This window comes from Rhincodon typus, chromosome 25 (assembly GCF_021869965.1).
Source record: "Rhincodon typus isolate 14 chromosome 25, sRhiTyp1.1, whole genome shotgun sequence".
In the NCBI taxonomy this organism is placed as follows: domain Eukaryota; kingdom Metazoa; phylum Chordata; class Chondrichthyes; order Orectolobiformes; family Rhincodontidae; genus Rhincodon; species Rhincodon typus.
In genome coordinates this window covers 34,061,684-34,083,731 of record NC_063356.1, presented here as the reverse complement: position 1 = coordinate 34,083,731, position 22,048 = coordinate 34,061,684, and the positions used below count along the sequence as shown (strand labels likewise).

General features: G+C 40.5%; 1 protein-coding gene across 1 annotated transcript in view; it reads right to left on the bottom strand.

Moving 5' to 3' along the window:
* The window catches only part of LOC109917914 (copine-5-like), a 557,988-nt gene that overhangs the window by 424,353 nt on the left and 111,587 nt on the right, over positions 1-22,048 (bottom strand). Inside the window, exons 5-6 of the mRNA XM_048612100.1 lie at positions 14,472-14,575; positions 1,308-1,347 (exon numbers count right to left, since the gene is read on the bottom strand). Coding sequence (XP_048468057.1) covers positions 1,308-1,347; positions 14,472-14,575 — 144 coding nt within the window. The remainder of the gene's footprint in view (positions 1-1,307; positions 1,348-14,471; positions 14,576-22,048) is intronic.

The following is a 22,048-nucleotide window of genomic DNA, read 5'->3' as shown; positions in this document are numbered from 1 at the left end:
GAGGGGTATTGGCAAGGTGGAAAGTCAAGAACTTTCTCTCAGGATGGAAATGTCAAATAGTAAGGAGCATAGGTTTAAGGAGAGAGGGAGAAAGTTTGAAGGACACGTGCGAAGTAGTTTTTTTTTAATAGAGTGGTAGGTGCATGAAACACATTGCCAGAGGAGGTGATAGAAGCAGATATGTCAGCAACTTTTAAGAGCCATTTAGACAGATACATGAGCAGTAACAGAATAGAGAGATACAGACCACGTGCAGATTAGATAGAAATTAGTTTAGAATGGCATATTGGTCAGCACAGATATGGTAGGCTGAAGGGCCTGTTCATGTTCTGCACTGGTATATATTCTGACAGTTATCCAGATAGATATTCAGCTGAAACAAACATAGAGAACGCTGAAGAAACTCGGTTCTGAACAGTCATACAGGACTGGAAACAATAACTGTTGCTCTCTCCACAGATACTGCCAGACCTGCTGAGTTTCTCTAGAATTCTGAGTTTGTTTCAGATTTCCAGCACCCACAATATTTTGTTGTGAAATATTCAGCTGTTGAGTTTTTTGCTTCATCTGGGAATGTGAGTCAGCTATTCAATGCTCATAACTCTTCAGGCATTCATTTAGAATTTGGCTGATGTCCAGTCCAAAGATGTGCAGGTTAGGTGGATTCACCATGCGAAATTGCCCCATAGTATCCAGGAATGTGCAGGCTGGGTAGGTTAGCTATGGTAATTGCAGGGCTACATGGACACGGTGGGGCCTTGGTCTGGGTGGGATTCTCTTTGGAGGGTCAGTGCAGACCCAATGGACCAAATGGCCTCTTTCCCCACTCTAAGGATTCTACAATCCTATAATCTATGTGCTCAACTCCAATTACTTGCATAATCTATTGATATTCTTAGCAAATTAAAAGTTCTGTATTTCAGTTGTGCAAATTTGAAATGAATCAGTATTTGCAGTCTTCTTGGTTTGAGGTTTTCACATACTCTTTGTTGTTTATAAGATTTCATTCCTGTATGGTCTAGGTCTCATAATAAGATCATACCCCCTTGTTCTGGACTCACTGAATGAGGAGAATAATTTTTTTTCATCTTCTCCATTGAAACATTCAGGCTCTTATATTCAAGGAAATTCAATCTAATTTATATGACTTTTCCTCATAATTAAAGCATCTTTTTGCAATATACATTAACAAGACATTTTCTATTCTCTGCAGTTGAAAGGATCAGAGTAAGTCACCTAGTACTTAGTTAAAATTGAAATCAAATAATAGAACACCGTGTAAAGATGGAAAGGATCATAGTACTTACATGTTTCGATAAATCTGGACTTTTTGAATCAACGTCATACCTAGAAGGAAACAGCAGCAGAAAATTATATTTTACAGAAAATGTGATTCATTTAGGATATATGTTAAACTAATAAAAAGTAAAACAATCTTTTTTTCTCCCTGGGGAGCTTTCAGAAATTTCATATGTTTTGCCAGCACAGAGACTCAGTGTCATACAGAAAGTAATCAATTTCTGTAAGATTAGCACAATGGGGGAAAATTGATGGGATGCATCGGCTGAGGAATTAAAGTTTACCGCTTTGGCTTTCTTTTCCCCAGTTTTACTTATATTTTTCCATTATTCTCAGGAGTTTAGTTACAAATCCAAACTCCCAGATGGTTGATAAACAAAGGGAAACAATTGCCACAGTTTTTCATTCTTAAGCATTTGTACTTGAGCAATGTTACAATAAATACGTAAACCTAAAGAGCCAGCATTCAGTTCCAAACATGGATTCCTTGTTATTATTTCAGCTCCTTGATTTGCAATTAATGGATGCTGTTGTCAAATTGATTGATAAACAATAATTGCAATAGAAAAATTCCCTTGTTACATAGGATGCTTGATGGGATTGGTTAGCTCAGTTGGCTGGACAGCTGGTTTGCTTTGCAGAGTGACACCAACAGTGCAGATTCAATTCCCACACTGGCTGAGGTTATGATAGAAGGTCCTGCCTTCTCAGTCTCACATGAGATGTGGTAACGCTCACGATAAACCAACACCAGCCAACTCTGTCACTCCTCTGGGACTATGGCAACTATTACCTTTATGTGTTTGATGACATAGTGCTCTACGATTTTCCTGATTTTAGTCCTTAAATGGAACACTGATACGGGTGGAGATCAACCTCAGCAATAAAATGATGAGAGTGTGTCATCTGTTGGAGATAATGCTTCTTCCTATTTCTAGTTGTTGGAAAGGTCAGTTGATTTACAAAGCAGAGTATATAAGAAAAAGATTCCCTTTAAAACATATGCAAGGATTATATTCTGTGACTAAGTTGCCCCTCTTCAATGTAATGCAGGGAGCATGCATCTATCTTTGCGTTGCCTGCTCATTTGAATGATCTCTCATGCAACAGTATAGCAGTGCTGTTGATTTGCAGCATGTAACGGCATGGAATGTAAAATCAATACTTGCTTGTACCGCTTAAAGCTGTACTGCTTAAAGGGATGGTGCATTATGACTAGACCAGATGCTGGGAATCCTGGCTGACCTGGAACTCCCCTGGAAAACATGGCTGTTTTGGATCTCACCTGGGAAAGATAAGAAGAATGGCTGACAAAGGAAGAATGCATATCCAAGTTTTCCGATGTTGCACTGGAGTTGGAAACAACAAGTGCCATCCTATTCCTGCAAGAGACTCAAGGCAGTCTCCAAACAAATACAGAGAAAATTATGGAAACAGGCTGATGTGAAGGTGAACGCCTTGGACCCAAGGACCTAAATGCAATGCTGTAAGAAGTTCAGTGACTTCACAGGAGCGGTCAAGGATAGTTAATGCATTGTCAAATGCAGTATTTCATCAAGGAATGACTCACTAGCCACAGTTACCACATCTCTATACCGTCTATCAATCAGAGCTTGTATACACCAGCCTTATGTTTCATCTCACCTTCATGCACTTAACACTACCACACGCCTGACATCCATATTTCAGATCTTGCCAGCCATTCAAACATATAACCCAAATGCCCTACAGAACAACTCACTGAAATATTTCCCTTTCTAATCAGAAATGGTTGAGCACAACTGAAGATAGCAGGAACTCACTTGAATCCAGAGACATTTGCCTGAATGGGGGAAATTCCTAATACCTCATACCTAATCATCTTCCTCCCCAAATAATCTCTTCAAATTTGGAAGGTGCAGCTGATGAAAGAACACACCCCTTGCTTTTTCCCTCTACTCACCAAAACTTTAACCTTCTGCCTGATTCTTTGGATATGTTCTAAGTTGAATCTGGCTAGATAGTGGACGAAGAACAAAGAACAATATGGCACAGGCCCTTCAGCCCTCTATGCCTGCGCTGACACATTTTGCCCTTCTGTAATAAAACTATCTTCACTTACAGGATCTGTATCCCTCAATTCCCTTCCTACTCATGTATTTTTCCAGGTACTTCTTGAAAACTGGGAACAGCATAATTAAGGCACACTGCCACGTGATTTCATAATTAAAGCTATCACCTCTGACACTAACATTGAGCAGACCTCCATTTTTGCAGCAGAAGCTGGAGCAGTGACAGCGAGGACCAAGGGGCTGCCGAGAAGCTAAGTCTCCCATTTAAATAATTACCACGTGGAATCAGCGGCCTCCATTTTTGCAGCAGCAGCGGGAGCGGTGAGAGCAAGGACCAGGGGGTTGCCAGGAAAGTAAGTTCTTCATTTCGGCAGCGGAGCTGAATGGGAGCAGTCGAATTGCGCTCTGGGAAGGTGAGTGAACTGATATAGTTCAGCTATGCTGAAGGAGGGCACTATGGAGGACTCAAGCAGTGAGGCAATATGGGCAGAGCTCAGAAATAAGAAGGGTGCTGGAACAATGTTGGGGCTGCACTACAGGCCTCCCAACAGTGAGCGTGAGATACAGGTACAAATATGTAGACAGATTATGGAAAGATGTAGGAGCAACAGGGTGGTGGTGATGGGAGATTTTAATTTTCCCAACATTGACTAGGATTCACTTAGTGTTAGGGGTTTAGATGGAGCAGAATTTGTAAGGAACAACCAGGAGGGTTTTATAGAGCAGTATGTAAATAGTCCAATTTGGGAAGGGGCCACACTGGACCTGGTCTTGGGGAATGAGTCCAGCCAGGTGGCGGAAGTTTCAGTAGGGGATTACGTTGGGAATAGTGACCACAATTCCGTAATACTCATGGACAAAGACGAGAGTGGTCCTAAAGGAAGAGTGCTAAATTGGGGGAAGGCCAACTATAGCAAAATTCAGCAGGAGCTGGGGAATGTGGATTGGGAGCAGCTGTTTGAGGGTAAATCCACATTTGATATGTGGGAGGCTTTTAAAGAGAGGTTGATTAGAGTGCAGGACAGATATGTCCCTGTGAAAATGAGGGATAGAAAGGGCAGGATTAGGGAACCATGGATGACAGGTGAAATTGTGAGACTAGCAAAGAGGAAAAAAGAAGCATACATATGGTATAGGCGACTGAAAACAGCCGAAGCTTTGGAAGAATATCGGGAAAGTAGGACCAATCTGAAATGAGAAATTAAGAGGGCTAAAAGGGATCATGAAATATCTTATGCAAACAGGGTTAAGGAAGATCCCAAAGCCTTATATTCTAACATAAGGAGCAAGAGGGTAACTAGAAGAAGGGTTGGCCCACTCAAGGACAAAGGAGAGAAGTTATGTGAGGAGTCAGAGAAAATGAGTGAGATTCTTAATGAGTACTTTGCGTCGGTATTCACTGAGGAGAGGGACATGCTGAGGATGTTGAGGTTAGGGATAAATATTTGATTACTCTAGGTCAAGTCAGCATAAGGAGGGGGGAAGTGTTGGGTATTCGAAAAGGCATTAGGGTGGCCAAGTCCCCAGGTCTGGATGGGATCTATCCCAGGTTACTGAGAGAAGCGAGAGAGGAAATAGCTGGGGCCTTAACAGATATCTTTGCAGCATCCTTGAGCACGGGTGAGGTCCTGGAGGCCTGGAGAATTGCTAATGTTGTCCCCTTGTTTAAGAAGGGTAGCAAGGATAATACAGGTAATTATAGACCGGTGAGCCCGATGTCAGTGTTGGGGAAGCTGCTGGAGAAGATACTGAGGGATAGGATCTATTTACATTTGGAAGAAAATGGGCTTATTAGTGATTGGCAGCATGGTTTTGTGCAGGGAAGGTCATGTCTTACCAACTTGATAGAATTCTTTGAGAAAGTGACAAAGTTGATAGATGAGGGAAGGGCTGTAGATGTCATATACATGGACTTCAGTAAGGCATTTGATAAGGTTCCCCATGGTAGGCTGAAGGAGAAAGTGAAGTCGCATGGGGTCCAGGGTGTACTAGCTAGATGGATAGAGAACTGTCTGGGCAACAGGAGACAGAGAGTGGTGGTGGAAGGGAGTTTCTCAAAATGGAGAGCTATGACCAGTGGTGTTCCACAGGGATCCGTGTTAGGACCACTGTTGTTTGTGATATACATAAATGATCTGGACGAAGGTATAGATGGTCTGATTAGCAAGTTTGCAGATGACACTAAGATTGATGGAGGAGCAGATAGTGAAGGGGACTGTCGGAGAATGCAGCAGAATATAGACAGATTGGAGAGTTGGGCGAAGAAATGGCAGATGGAGTTCAATCCAGACAAATGCGAGGTGATGCATTTTGGAAGATCCAATTCAAGTGCGAACTATACGGTAAATGGAAAAGCCCTAGGGAAAATTGATGCACAGAGAGATCTGGGTGTTCAGGTCCATTGTACGCTGAAGGTGGCAACGCAGGTCGATAGAGTGGTCAAGAAGGCATACGGCATGCTTTCATTCATCGGACGGGGTATTGAGTACAAGAGTTGGCAGGTCATGTTACAGTTGTACAGGACTTTGGTTCAACCACATTTGGAATAATGCGTACAGTTCTGGTCGCCACATTACCAAAAGGATGTGGATGCTTTGGAGAGGGTGCAGAGGAGGTTCACCAGGATATTGCCTGGTATGGAGGGCTCTAGCTATGAAGAGAGGTTGGGTAGATTAGGATTATTTACATTAGAAAGACAGAGGTTGAGGGGGGACCTGACTGAGGTCTACAAAATCATGAGAGGTATAGACAGGGTGGATAGCAAGAAGCTTTTTCCCCCAGAGTGGGGGACTCAATTACTAGGGGTCACGATTTCAAGGTGAGAGGGGAAAAGTTTAAGGGAGATATGCGTGGAAAGTTCTTTACGCAGAGGGTCGTGGGTGCCTGGAACGCGTTGCCAGTGGAGGTGGTAGAGGCGGGCACGATAGCATCATTTAAGATGTATCCAGACAGATACCGGAATGGGCAGGGAGCAGAGGGATACAGATCCTTGGAAAATAGGCGACAGGTTTAGATAGAGGATCTGGATTGGCGCAGGCTTGGAGGGCCAAAGGGCCTGTTCCTGTGCTGCAATTTTCTTTGTTCTTTGTTCTTTGTCCTTACAGGGAGTTGGATGTGCTCCTGGTGAGAACCCAAGCGCTAGTAGGCTGCAGATGTGCAGTTGCCAGCTCTTCAGAGAAATAATATCCCCCATGAATTCTACTACAGAAGACTCATGAGGATGCACACTGGAGTGGCTTGAGGAGAAGGCTGGCAGGCACACACTAAGATGCAACGTGAAACCTGCCTGAAAGCTGATAAATGATGTCTAGGAGTAAGGAGAAGTTCAGCACCAACTTGACAGAGGGTATTGGACACAGCTCAGAGTTCATCCTGCCTAATGTGGTGCTGTGACGTTTTCAATCAACATACCCAAGTACATTGCAGCGCCTGATGGCTGATACATCATCTTTATTTATAACAGAAGCAGCTTCCACCAAAGTGTCCACATGCTGCCTTGAAAGTTCAGCATGTAAGGTGAGCTCACTGCTGTGCTAGCTCAGATGGCTACCACCATGGCTGCAGATTATGGGCATGCAGAACAGTAGTCTGGGCTCCACCAGATTGGTAGAATCATTGAGGTATCATTCTAGCAACTAACTAAGAAGTTTGTGATCCCTTTAAATTTCAGCCTGGTAGAACATGTTGTTGCTTGATGGATGGGAAGCTATGCAAGCTTAAGATATGACAGACATCAGATCGTATTCCATGCCAAATGGCATCATGATCTGCTTTCTCTGGTCTCTGGCAGATATTCACTACATTTTCTCACAAACACCAATAAATAGGCTCTACAAAGCAAGAAAAGATGGAGATCTCAAGGTTATAGTTTCAGGACTGGAGTAGGATAATGTCTCCTTAACTTGTGCTCAAGGTGCCCAATGTGTTCTTCCAATATTTCATGTTTTATGTGGAATTGTAATTGTTTGTAGATAATCTCATATTCCTCAAAGGATACTATTACTCATCAGCTCAGAGTTCACAGCAAAGAAATCTTGATCAATTGGGTTAATGGACTGAGGAATGGTAGATGTAATCTAATTTGGATAAATGCAAGGCATTGCATTTTCGTAAAACAAGCAAGGGCTGACTTATACAATTAATGGTAGGACCCTCGATAGCGTTGTAGAACAGACAGACTTAGGGGTTCAGGTACATAATTCTTGGAAATTTGCATCACAAGTAGTCAGAGTGGTTAAGAATGTGTTAGCACGCTTGCCTTCATTGCTCAGACCTTTGCTTTTAGGAGTTGGGATGTCATATTGAGGTTATATAGGACGTTGGTGAAGCCTCTTCTGGAGTACTGTGTGTAGTTCTGGTCACCCTATTATAGGAAGATTATTATATTGGAGAGGGTTCAGAAAAGATTTATCAGGATGTTGCCAGGAATGGAGGGTTTGAGTTATAAAAATAGGCTGGGACTTTTTTTGACTGGAGTGTAGAAGGTTGAGGGGTGACCTTATAGAATCTTATAAAATCATGAGGAGCAGAGGTCTTGTCCCTAAAGCGGGAGAGTTCAAAACCAGGGGACATATTTTAAGGTGAGAGGAGAAAGATTTGAAAAAGGACATGAGGGCAACTTTTTTTTTACAGTGTTTTGTATGTTGAATGTACTGCCAGAGGAAATGGTGGATGCAGGTACAGTTGCAACATTTAAAGACATTTGGATAAGTGCATGAATAGGAAAGGTTTGGAGGGAAATGGGCCAAACACAGACAATTGGGACTAGTTTAGTTTGGGAACATGATTGGCATGGAGTAGTTGGACCAAAGGGTCTGTTTCCATGCTGTATGATTCTATGACTCTATTTTAAAAGAAATTATTAAAATATTTCTTCAGAGTCTGAATATAAGTAGAGACTGTAAAAAATAAGTGTTTGTCTGAAAAATAAATTGGTGCCAAGTGCTTTTTAGTCGAATGTGGTTTTTGTGGCATGTAATCAAGAAGAAAATTTAAATTGAGAAATGTTCACTGAGAAGTGATGCTACTAGAAACATTCATTAAAGAGAAGACAAGTATATCTAATGAGGAAGTGGGGAAAAATTGCATGCAATTATATCACGATTTTCGCATCCACGAAACATCCCAAAGAGCTTCGTAAGCAGTGAAATTCATACAGTCTCTCCAGTCCCCATGCAGACATGGGGAGACTGTGCAAACTCCACATAGTCGCCCGAGGGTGGGATCAAACCCAGGTCCCTGGCACTGTTAGGCAGCAGCACTAACCATTGTGCCGTGCCATGTTGTTGTCACTGTTTTTGTTTTGGAAAACATAATGCAATTTGCTCACACCAAGGTATCAAAAACAACAATGAGTTAAGTATTTGTTTAATCAGTTTCACTGGCAATAACTGAAGGTTCAATGTCACACCAGGGAAACCTCCTGCTCCTCTTATTTTTGGAAGAGTGCAATTGGATCTCAGCAGCCATACAGTGCCTTAGCATAATGTTTTATCCAAAAATAATCATTAGCAGTTCAGTTAATTGTCAGCACAAACTGTGCTCAAGTTCTACTATGTGTACTACAATTTGTAGTTAAGCGAAAGTGCATAGAAAAGGTAATGTCCAGTTATTGACTTGAAGATTATAAAATTTTCTAAGAACATCCTTTCTAAAATTAATGCCGAAATTCCTGCCCGAAATTGAGACCTTATCCCTTCTTTACATGCACTGAATGTTGAGAAGAAACCTGCATCTATTTTAATTAGAATTGTAACCACAGACTAGTTCAAAAGCATATCTGGATGGCCTGACCTGTGCAGTCCTAAAGATTATGCTTCCTGATTGCATATATTGAACAACTGGGCAAAATAAATGTATATTACAACTTATGCAATTTACATTTTGTGGATGGGTTGAATATAATCATAAATGCAGGCAATGACTACAGGATTGTGATAATACCCTCAGGTTCTAATGGAATTCATAATCTGCACAACATTGTTGGCATTATTAGATCATCTCTGTCTTTTAACAGCTTTAAAATCATTGGCAAACTTCCATTTGCCTCCCCATAAGTACTTTCCACATAGAAAAAACATTTTTTTTATCCTGCGGCATTTTCTAAATTAATTCCCTTAATATATGCAAGCAGAAACCATTGGTAATGAAAAGAAAGTAATTATAAACAGTCTCTAATCAGCAAATACATGCAATCTCTATTCTGCATTGATCAAAACATGTTGAGGTACATCTTACTTTGGGAGTTGGTGTTCCTGTTAAAAAGTACAGAAATTGATGCTACATAGAGAAGATGACACCAATGTGCCACTATCAAAAGTTAACTGTAAGATTCAGCTGCCAGCAAGCACCCACCTCAGGAAAAGGGGGTTGTCAATTTCAATATGTTAATTGCAGCATCAACACGGGTCTAAGGATTTTTGTGCATGGGTTTCCCAGGCTTTCAGGAACTCAGCAGTGAAAGAAATATAGAGTTTCTTTCACTGTAACAAATAAAGGAGCTGAAGAAACAACAGCCAAACATTCCATTAAATATCAAAACTCACAGCTGCTCTCCTGCTCAATTTTCTGAAAATTCTCTTTCTCAACTTGAAAGGTTATTCTCCATGATTTGGAGTTTGATACAGCTGATATTGGATGCTGCTGTTGCTGGTTTTCTTTCCACTTCAAATGAAGAAGTAGCCGGTGGAACACCAGAAGATCACCAACGGTGTGAACATGGCCAAGAGGACCAGTAACAATCTAGTCCTTACAGACTTTCCTTTCCACATCAGAGAGACGTGCTTAGAACAAAGAGAGTTGCAATTTGCAAGAGGTGATACCCACAACGTGTTACACTAAGAGGATAAGCATCCTGGACATGTTGGAACACCAGTCTCTCAAAAGCCTCAGGGTCTCTCGTCAGTTGCAACCAACTGGAGGACAAGTTACTACCAAGGGCATTTAGAGCCACACTTTGTCTATCACCACCACCCACCACTTCTCTGCATCTGGCTCCTTCTGCATCTCTGCTGGAGTCATTTGCAGGTTATCAATGCTTTACATCCTGTGCTAGTATACCATCCCTGACCTCCTCACTCCTTGACTTGACTGGCTGGTGGATTGCCAACAAGAGACAATCATTTGAAATGTGGTTAACAAGCACTCATCAGGAACCCTAACAATGAAAGTCCTGTGATAACTAAATGTATCACAACCAAGGACAAAGCAAGAAGTTCCACTTCTGCTTCCTTACAAATCACGAGGGTCCCTTCAATTCTCCTTCTTTGGCGTTGTGTTAAGACCAAGAATGGCTTTTTTCCAGATTCGAGTTGTTTTGAGCTGAGTAAACAGTCCAGTGCCAGATCTGCACACCCTGACACATGGCGTAGTTGGGTTGGTGGGATGCTTGGGTTTTTGAAAACTCCTTCTGCTATTTGTGCTTGGCCTCCACCTGGTCTTGTTGGAGATGCCCAAGCTGTGTGACATCTTCGCAGGTGCTTCTTCTCCAATTTGAGCATTCTTGGACAAGAGATTCCCACGAGGAAGTGGGAATGCTGCATTTTTTCATGGAGGCTAGGAGGACATCTGTGAAACATGTTCTTAGCTCTCCTGGTAATTACTTGCAGTGATGAAACTCAGAGTAGAGAGTTTGTTTTGTTATTAATTCCCAAGATATATCCTCCACAGATCCATCACTTATGTTAGCCACTGTTTTTATGTGCCTGTGGAAGCTCTTGTTGTTTGTTTTTATATCTCTGATCAATTTCCTTTCCTAATCAATTGTCTCCCTCTCCATTTGCTTTTTAGTCATCCACCGCTGGTGCCTTAAAAAATCCCAATTCTCTAGCCTAACACTGTCTTTCACTATTTTGTATGCCTTAGTTTCTCATTGGATACTCTTCTCAACTACATTTATTTACCATGGGTGGTTGACATTTTATATAGTTGCTTGACAGCATTTCGCTCAGTTCCTTCAATGACAATGTTTGGTGACGTACATTTTTCTTGAGGGCTGATATGTGACTTCATGTTTCTTTAAGGTGATTTTTAATCCCCAAAGTTGTGCTAACTCAGGAAAGAGTACTGTTGCACATTGTAAGTTTGATTGCGGGCCAGGAGAGTTCGATCATCAGAAAATATATGTTCGTGATTGAGGTTTCCTTGTGTCCTTGTATGAGAATGAAGATGCTGGAGATTGAAAATGACCTCCTGGAGTCTAGGAGCATACATAAACCTCCTCCTTAAGCTCTTCTGTTGCCTGCTGCAGCAACATGAAGGTGGGAGTCAACACAGTTACAGCAAACACACATCCTTGCTTTATTTCACTGGAGATTGAAAAAGGATTGGATGCCTCATTGTTATGCTTGATTTGTCCATAATGATGTTGATTATTTCATTACAGCCAAGAAACTGGGTGGGTGTCTAGGTCTTACAAGGATTTTCTAAAGTCCATTTCTGCTCACTGTTTCAAACGCCTTAGCGAGGTCTATAAATGTGACTTTTAGTCCTTTGTTTGTTCATGACCTTTCTCTTGTATTTGTCTGACAGCAAATACCCAGATTGTGGTGCCTTTGTCTGATCTGAAACTACACTCTCTCTGAGAGGTCCTCTTCTGCAATGGGAGGCACACACTTGTTCAGAAATATTCTAGACAGGATCTTCCTAGATATAAAAAGAAATACAATCTCATGGAAGTTGAAGTAGTCTGACTGTTGTTTGTTTTTGTACAAGTTGTTAATGATATCTTAAATATCCTATTGAATCTTGTACTGTTCCTAGCAGGTCATGAAAATTCCCTGGTGCTTTAGTACGCAAGACAGGGCCACCACACTTCAAGGCTTCAGACAGAATTTCATCAACAACATTCCCAGAGGTGATCTTCATGTGGTCAATGCCAGAAATAGATTCCTCCAGAGTTTGACTCTTGTCCAGTTCTTTTTGTGTCAGTTGTTGGAGACGGCTAATGGCACTATCACAGGTTGTATACAACAACCAGCCGTTCAGTACTGACACATGCATCAGTGCACCTCAGGGTTTTGGAAAATTTGAAATGCTGGTCCATATGCGAATGTTAGTAACAAAAACAGAAATTGCTGGAGGAATAAAGAACTCAGCAGGTCTGGCAGCATCTGTGGAGAGAAAGCAGAGTTAACATTTCTATTCCAGTCTTCTTCAAAACTGATTGTAGCTGGAAAAATGTTGGTATATACGCTAAAGAAGGGGAGGGGGGGTGTGGGGAGCATAAATGATAGGTGGAGATGGAGCCCAGAGAGAGAGAGAGACAGAAACAGTTAGGCAGACAAAGGAACGAGTAAAGGTCAGCCTGGGAGAATGAAGAGTTGCTAACGGGAACAATTAGTGGCTGACAATTGGTTGTTTGTAGTAGCAGCCCATGTGATAACAACACCTGGTGTATGGGGGTTGGGTAAAGACATGGCAGAAGGTGCACCAGCCTTAAAATTGTTGAACTTGATATTGGGTCCAGAAGGCAGATTTTAGTGCTTCATTGAAGCCTATTTCTTTATTCTTCCACAAAATATAAGCATCACTAGCAAGACTAGCAATTGTTGCCCATCTTGAATTGCTCTAGATTAGAGATAATGCACTGTTGCGGATCTGGGGTTGCATGTAGGTCAGACCAAGTAAGGACAACAGATTGTTTTTCCCCTAAAAGACTTGGTGAACCAGATGGACTTTTACAATGATCAATAATAGTTGTCATGGTCACAATTGACTAGCCTGTTCATTTCAGATTTACTTACTGAATTTAAAGTCCGCTACTAGTCATGGTGAAAGTTTGACCCACGTCCCCAGATAATTATCCTGAGCTTCTGAATTACTAGTCCAGTAACATTGCCAATGTAGCACCAACTCTCCTAATGTCACTATTGCCAGCAGACTGATGAGTTTTTCCACAAATGTTATCCACCAAACATTTTGGTTGTTTTAGAGTACTGCATGCATGGAGGCAATCTGGATTTTCCTCTTGGCTGAGCCAGGTCAGCGTGTTAAGCTGACCTTTTTTTATCGAAAACACATCTTGGATTTCTTTTATTATTTTTATCAGACAATTCCCTATACTTCTTGGTGCGTAATCCGATAGTCTTGTTAGAAGTATTCTACACAGCAGCCTGAATGTGTTCCCAGAGTTCTCCTGGAGTGGAGTCAACAGTGAGGTCACTCTACTCCATAAGGTTGTTTCATATCTATTTCTTTAAGATGAGCTTTGCAAATTTCGGACTTAAAATTTCTTTGATGGGTTGTTGTCTCTCGGGCTGTTCTTGTGCTTAGTCTTGAAATCTTGGCTTTAAACAAATAAGATGGTGGTCTATACAAGAGTCTGCATTCGGCATGATTCTAGTATGCAGGACGTTCTTTGCAATGCAAGGAAGGTATACTGTTCTGTCGGGCTTCTTGGCCTGAGAAGTGGAGCTCACTCATTGCAATTATATCAATGTCTAGTCTGGATAACTTGTGAACCACCAGTACTTCTCAGTGCTTCTCTGCCATATTACCTTAAATCCATGCTGCCATTCACTTTAGCCAACTTTGTCTTCATACCCACGTAATTGCCTTTATTTCTGCGAAGACAGCATATTTAGTCTTCCATTTCTGATCCTCAAACAGAACAGTGCTTTCCATCTCCTTTGTCCTCTGCTCATACCTTCCCAACCTACCTATTGTCAGTTCTCACACGCATTTTTTTCTTTCATTCTGTGACTAGTGAATGAGAATATACTTCAAAATCTTCTCAATGCACTTGGTTTTAATTATGTCCCTTTTAGATACTGAATAGAACTTAATAAAAATTTATTGTGCCTTGGGAGAAAAACATACAAGTTGCAATTACTTGCTGATGGCTTGAATGCAACAAAGTGAGTTGTTTGTTCATGGAAAATGATCCACTGTTTGAAAACAATGTAAATTTGAATTGTGCCTTGTTGCGGAAATGTCAACTATATTTTTGGAAAAACAAACTGCATGTTGTAAATCAAATTTAATGAACCCAAAACATGGGTTGTGCTTTTGAAACATTTCAATGATTGTTTGTGTTTTTCTCATTTACTAATTCACGTATATTCCCTTATAAGAACTTGAGAAATACACCTGTGCGATTGCAAAGAGTGAAGGACAACTTACAAATCAAATCGGAGATTTTGCCGCTCTTCAAAGAAGTAATCTAGAATGAATTTCCGTACAAAGTCTGGATTTAAGGTGTTGTCGATTACTTCTGTTCTTCCAAACTGCAAAGAAATGTGAGAGTGTTAGCTTCCCTGTCTACATTAGACAGATTGTAAAAGCAATGCACAGAAATTGATTTGTAAATGGACAGTTTAATGGGTTCAACGCTGCCTTTGAATTCTGAGACCAAGATTCAAATTCAGTTCAGATTGCATGATAATTATAACAGTCCTGTAGGACATTAGGTTTTGACTGTTTCAATCCAGTTAATGCCAGGATAGACCTATAGCCTAAAACTCCCTTCAACACATACTATCTAGAAAACTTATGCCAGGATTATTTGTATTGGGAAATGACAAAATGTCACATTAGGGCAGTGGAACATACTTTTCTGAGGTAGCAACTGAAGCATGTTATTAGGATAGAGTAAAGGGAATGTTACTCTGTATCAGGCAATATAATCCTTCAAATTTGGTTGTTTGGTGTCAATTGCGGATGCTTGACTTGTAGAGTTCTACTTTCCAGCTGTGGTATCCCATGCCCAAATGACCAGAAAACAGTTAAAGACAATAAATGGTGCAATACCCTAACTGCCTGAAAAACTTGTACCTATAAAAACAGTACCAAGAAATTGAAACATGGACAAAAAATAAAAATCGCAAGCAACTGGGTTGGCACGGTGGCTCAATGGTTAGCACTGCTGCCTCACAGCGGCAGGTTCAATTCCAGCCTGTCTGTGTAGAGTTTGCACATTCTCCCCTTGTCTGTGTGGGTTTCCTCCAGGTGCTCCAGTTTCCTCCCACAGTCCAAAGATATGCAGGTTAGGTGGACTGGCTATGCTAAATTGCACATAGTGTCCACGGATGTGTAGGTTATGTGGATTAGCCATGGAAATGCAGGTTTACAGGGATAGGATAGTGAGGTGAATCTGGGTGGGATGCTCTTCAGAGAGTGTGAACTTATTGGGCCAAATGGCCTGTTTCCACACTGTGGGGGCTCTAGGTCCTATATATTAAAGGATGAACCATTTCAGTTTCAGTTACTCTTTTTCAGGACAAAATTTAATACTCAACATAAATGTTACTGCAGCCCACTGAGTAATCACATCATTTGTTTACATATTTGAAATGAAGCAGCATATTTGGAATGAAGGGTAAATGCTTCACCTTGCCTTAAAATAGAGACGTTGCATGAACCATTTTAAAGATAAAGACAAAGACACTGAACACAAAAAAGCCATTTTGGGCTATCAGGATTGCTAAGTTGACAGGTCTCGTGAAACTTTCAATCCAATGGCCTTTAAAATTACTTACACTCTCTTTGAAGGTAAAAATCTAGGAAAGTGCATGTACAAAGGTGTTTTGTTGAGAACTCCAGCATTACAGTTTAACATTATACTTTCCATAGTTCTGGTTCAAGTGTTTGTATTCTATGGATGGCATTTCCCTGTCCTACAGAGGATATGAACCAAAGTGTCTGTTGAGCGTCTGCTCATTATAATTCACTAGCATTTCTAAATGCAGCGACCCAACTCTCACGCATTAAGACAACAACACTCTGACCAGAGTTGACTTATCTGGTTGAATTTACTCAGCTAACTAAAAGTGAGAGTTAACCATTCCTTCCATACCTAATTTTCTTACCGGCTGCACAAACTTGGGAGTCTGGTGCACTGCAGCGACTTCTGCAACTGCAGCTTTGAGGAGAAATTGCCTTTATGAGAACTCCCTAAGCAAATACATCATTCCCACCAATACATGGGAATATCCTTCCCCTAGAACACACAAACTGGAGAACAGTCATCTGCAAAAGGTGCAAACCGCTACAACTGTCACTGAGTGGAGCACATGGATGCCGAGTGCAAGCAGCAGAGGCAGCACACAGAATACAGAGTGATCCAAACACACACCTCATCAAACACCGCCAGCCCCATTTACGGCAGAAACTACAGCTCCAGGATTGGACTAATGAGTCACCGTAGAACCTACTTCCCCAGAGTGGAAGCAAGTCATTCTCAACCTGATAAGACTTCCAAAGAAAAGGACTAACTAATCATCACTGTTTTCTCATGGTGTACTGTGTCCTTTCTAAAATTGGTTTTCTTGTATCTCAGCTTTGATACATACAAGTTGAAAAGTTTCAACTTCATGTCTCGTTTTAGCAATGTTTAAGTTTCTTTTACTAAGAAGCAATTTTTTTTTGGAAAGGGTTTCATTAATGGACAATCTACTGTGAATACATACTTATTATTTTATGAGGAATAAAGGCATGTTCTGATTTATGGGGAAAAATCACTAATGGTTAGCTCTTGAAGGAAAAAGAAATGATAAAGTGTGGGTCTTGGGAGATACAGTTTGTTCAGGAAACATGGTAGTAAGAAGTCTTCAAAAGGATTGTAAGGTTTTACAAAGGACTCTTAGTGATGGGCTTTTCAGAAACAGGAAAGAGATGAGCTCAGAAGCCACTTCCAAGCAGGTGTTTCCCAAGCTGAAACCAAAACCAAACAACTTCAACTAAATGTTCAAACAGAAAATAGCTGTCTCCCCATTCTAAATTCTGTGTTTTCCCAGAACTAAATCCAAGCAATCAAGCAGATTTAACCATGAGGTTTTCAAGAAATGTCTTTTTTTAATAAAAAAGATAAAAGTCTCACTGATCATCATGTTCTTCCAGCAATCCTGCTAAAAGAAAACAATCCAGATAATTTCACAAAACTTGAAATCAACTGTTCTTCCACAATCCTTCAATATGAAGCCTACATAAATAGAAGGTGTTTGAAACACTCAGGCGAAAGGCAACATCTGTAGTGAGAAAGTTTCCTCTCCACCTATCCTCTCCTCTATCCATCTTCTATCCGCCTCCCACTCTCTCCCTATTTATTTCAGAACCCCCAAGGCCCGAAACGTCAGCCTCTCTGCTCCTATGATGCTGCTTGACCTGCTGTGTTCATCTAGCCCTGCACCTTGTTGTCTCAAAGCTTTATCTTTCATTGTTCGTGATATAACTTTTGTATTCTGCACACTGTTTAGTATTTTAAAGGATTTGATTTTAACTTGGTTTTGCTTTCTTCAATGTGAGTAGCTGGACAGAAGTTGGCGATACATTTGAGTTTCAACACAGAGCAGAAGTTGTCAGCAACCTTGAACCATTCTACAAAGGGGCAATGTCACTAATTTTCTTTTTTCTTATCATCATGTCTACAGTCAAGGAACAGTGTCCAACCTTGAGAAAGTTGAAGATATAATCCCTCACTTTATAATTTTAAAAATGAGTGCTACAGGTACTCAAATACTAAAATATAAAAAGAGCTGTTAATGGCAAGACGTTGAATGATTGCAATATTAATGATTTATGGCTTGGATTAGTCATAAACCATAAGAATGGAACTGAACAATTCAGGGTTGTATTACTACTAAATGTTAATTTATAGACAAAGGCTAACTGAAATATTTCCTACTTAATCACTCAGCCTTTCTATTCCAGATTTTATTGTGCATAGTTTCAGAGCTATAATCAAGCGAACAGAAACAGCTTTGAGCATCATTTTCATCACTCATTAATTCACCTGAAACTTTATGTTGCAAGTTGCCTTAGTATTTATTGGTTGTTAATAACGTAGTGCAATTGGTTTCTTTATATTTGCCTTCAAGTGTATAATTTGTACTGTTGTCGATTACTGCCTAATATGTATTGTGCAGAAAGCAAATAACCAGATAAAACATTTTAGAAAAGTATAATAATTCTTTCTTGAGCCCAGATGAAACCATACAGCAAGAAAAAGAAACCAGATTCACATTATTTTATACCATCCAGCGCATTCTGGGCCAATCAGTTTTGTATGGGGACCCTCAAGTGGGTCTCTTACACTTATACAATATGCAGCTCAAAATGGCATTGTTTTTGCCAGCCACGCTCAGAATTTTACCAAGGAGCATAAGACCTAGGAACAGAAGTAGGCCACTTGGCACTGAGACTGGTCCGTTATTCAATTGGCTCATGGATCACCAGGTTTCATTTGGATTTTCCAGTCTGCCCCCCATCCCAAAGCATCAACTCACATACATCAAAAATCTATCAAATTCAGCTTTGAATAATTGAAATGGACCACTTTCCAATGCTTTTCCTCATCTCTGCCTTAAAAGGGAGACATTGCATTCTTCAGCTCATGTTTCCCCTAGTTCTAGAATCCGCACAAGACAACATATTTTCCCAATCTCCACTCTTTCTCAGGATCTTACATACTTAAATAGGATTTCCTCTCCAAAGGTAAAGGCCCAACCTGTTCAGCTCTTCTTCAAAAAATAAATCCTTCATCCCAGCAATGAGTCCGGGAATTTTCTCTGAACTGCTTCCATTGCAACTACAGTAAACGTTTTATGATTCTGCACCGTTGGGACTAGAAGTGTCGGATTGATCAAATATTCTGGTTTATCAAGAGATCCACATAATCAATGTAAAAACACATATTAAGTAATAGAAACAAAGTGTAGGGGGTATATACATCATTGTTATACATTATTCACAGCATAAATCAGTTAAATAATGATGGAACATTGCCTGAAATAAAGCTTAGCAGCAGAAAGCCTTCTCAATCGCACTCTCAACTGACTACTTGGATATCGTGGTTGATTGTGGAATTTGAGAAGAAATTGACTCAAAATTGAATCAACTTTTGATATTTTATTTGGGCATTCGATGAACAATTATATTTACATGGCGGTAAATAAATTAAAAATTTACAATAATCGGATAGAAAAATTGGACAGGTAATTGAGGTATACAATTTTTGTTGGTTTATCAAGACTGCCAGTGCCAGTTAAAACAAAGTTTGCTGTACATTATTTTTGCAAATGAGACCAAATGAGACAGTTCTCCTGATTCTCCATCAGAACTGCAACAAAACGTCCTCATATTTACAATCAGTCCTCTTGTAATAAACACTGTATGCTTTCCAGATCACTTGCTGTTACTGCAAACTAACATTTTGTGACTAATGTAGCATGATACTCAAATGGCTTTGCACCACTCAGATCTCCACGCAAATATCATACTGTTTTTCTATTTTTCATGAAGTGAATAAGTTCACCTTTTTCACATTGTAATCCATTTTTACGTGCTGCATTTATTTTATCCCCACATACTTTGTCCTACAGTGTAACTATTATTAGGAGGCCGATAGACTCTTCCCACATGTGACTTTTTACCTCTCCAGTTTCTTATTTCTGTCCAAATTGATGTTATGTCTTGCAACTTTTAGCTAAGGCCATCTCTCATTGCAGTACTAATGTTATGCTGAACTAATATATCTACCCCACCACTATTTCCCTCACTTCCTGTCATTGCAAAAGATCAGCTAACCTTTAAAATCTAGGTCTCATCATGTCACTGTAACAACAACCATATCATACATATTTATTTGCACCTGTGCTAACAATTTATCCATTTTGTTATGAATGCTGTGCACACATACATGGTCTTTAACTTTGTATTTCTGCAATTTTTGGTGTTATCTTACGTTTGCTTTCTCTCCCCCATCCTGGCACATATGACTAATCATCGTCCAAATTGCTACCTTGACCTACATGCTGTTTCCCTTTAATTTATCATATCTGCCCCGTCATAATCCTGCTCCACCTCCTCTATTTACATTAAAGCTTCCTTTATGGCTCTATTATATGATGGAGGAGGTGATGGCCTAGTGGTATTATCACTGGACTGTTAATCCAGAGACCCAGGTAATGTGGTAGGTACCTGGGTTTGATTCCTAATGGCAGATAGTGGAATTTGAATTCAATAAAAATCTGGAATTAACAGTCTAATGATGACCATGAATCCATTGCCGATTGTTGGAAAAAAACACCCATCTCGTTCACTAATGTCCTTTAGGGAATGAAACTGCCATCCTTGGCCTACACATGAACCCAGACACATAGCAATATGGTTGACTCTTAACAGCCCCCTTGGATAAGCAATACATGTTGGCCTAGCCAGCAGTACCCTCATCCTGCGAATGGATAATTTTTAAAAAATCGTAAAACATAGTCTGGATGAAGATCCAAGTCTTTCTGGTCTTGTGCTGATCCAAATAGGGACAACCAGATGCTCCCTCTTTCACTTCATGTTCCTCTCCTGCCCAGAGCAGCAGTTCCTAGCCCTGGCACTGGTCAGGCAATCTTTAGTACTCATGCTCTCAGCTATAGAGAACTGTAGTAAATTAACCCATATGGCAGGTTACATTATTCTCTACCACCACTAAATTTCTATTTCATCATTCCACTAGAATGGCTTCCTGATCCATGGTCCTTGGTCAGTCACTCATCCACCCTGTAACTCCACACTAATTTCAAGCTGCAAGAATCTCAAACCTGTTGGGCAATTTCAATGGCTGAAGCACTCGGCTTCTACCTTCTTGATCACCTGACATGCCTCATTGTCCGTCACACTCTCCTGTCTCTGACTACTGACCAAATCAGAAGACCTTAACCTAAGGGGTGTGACTGTTGTCTGAAACAAAGTATCACCCCTTTGTGATGCATCACAGTTTCTGTAGCTCAGACTCCAGCTCATTACTTTGGAACTGAAGTTTCTGAAACTACAGACACATGTTCACAATGGATCACAGTGGCATCAACCAGCACCCATATACTGCAGCTGCAACACATCACCTGCCTTGCCATCTTTGTGTTCAATTAACTTAGAAAAATAAAGTATGTTATGTACAAACATCAAAGACACTTTACCTTTAAAACAACTACATGACATCATATGACACTGGTTTAAAAGGTATCCAATCTTGTTCCATATACATACAAGCAGTCTTTATAACAGGTCAATAAGTCATTCTGTTACAGCCTGTCTGTTAGCAAGCCAGTTGGACGGATAGCCAGCCAGCAAACTTGTCCACTACTCAGTAAACTTTGCATTTTGTGTAATAGTAATATAAGAAACCAAGTCTGAGTGGTCACATTAGCATACATTGTTAGTTGCATTACATTTCCAGATACTTGTCTCAATAAGAACCCGAGTCTCTGTAGTTTCTGTATTGCGGGCTAACATACAGAAAACCACAGAAAATCAATTTGAACAAGGTCCCTGCCACTAAGTAATATTAATAATACATTTTATGAGTAATTGCTAGTAAAATACATGTTTCAAAGGATTCTTATAATTTAAACTAATGTTTTACTTAGAGTTTGAGTCATACAGCACAGAAACGGACCCATCCGTCCAACTTGTCTGTGCCAACTTGGCTTTCCCAAATTAACCTAGTCCCATTTGCCTGCATTTGGCCCATATCCCTCTAAACCTTTCCTATTGATTGCCCTCAGTAAAATTCCCCAATCTAGATGAGAGAAAAGGGAAAATGCTGACTAATGAATTGGTTGCGTAACTTCTTTGCTGTCATGCCACATGTCAAATTTCTATGGGATAGTAGGAAGTGCCGATGCTGGAGTCTGAGATAACAAGGTGTGGAGCTAGAGGAACACAGCAGGCCAGGCAGCAGCAGAGGAGCAGGAAAGCTGATGTTTTGGGTC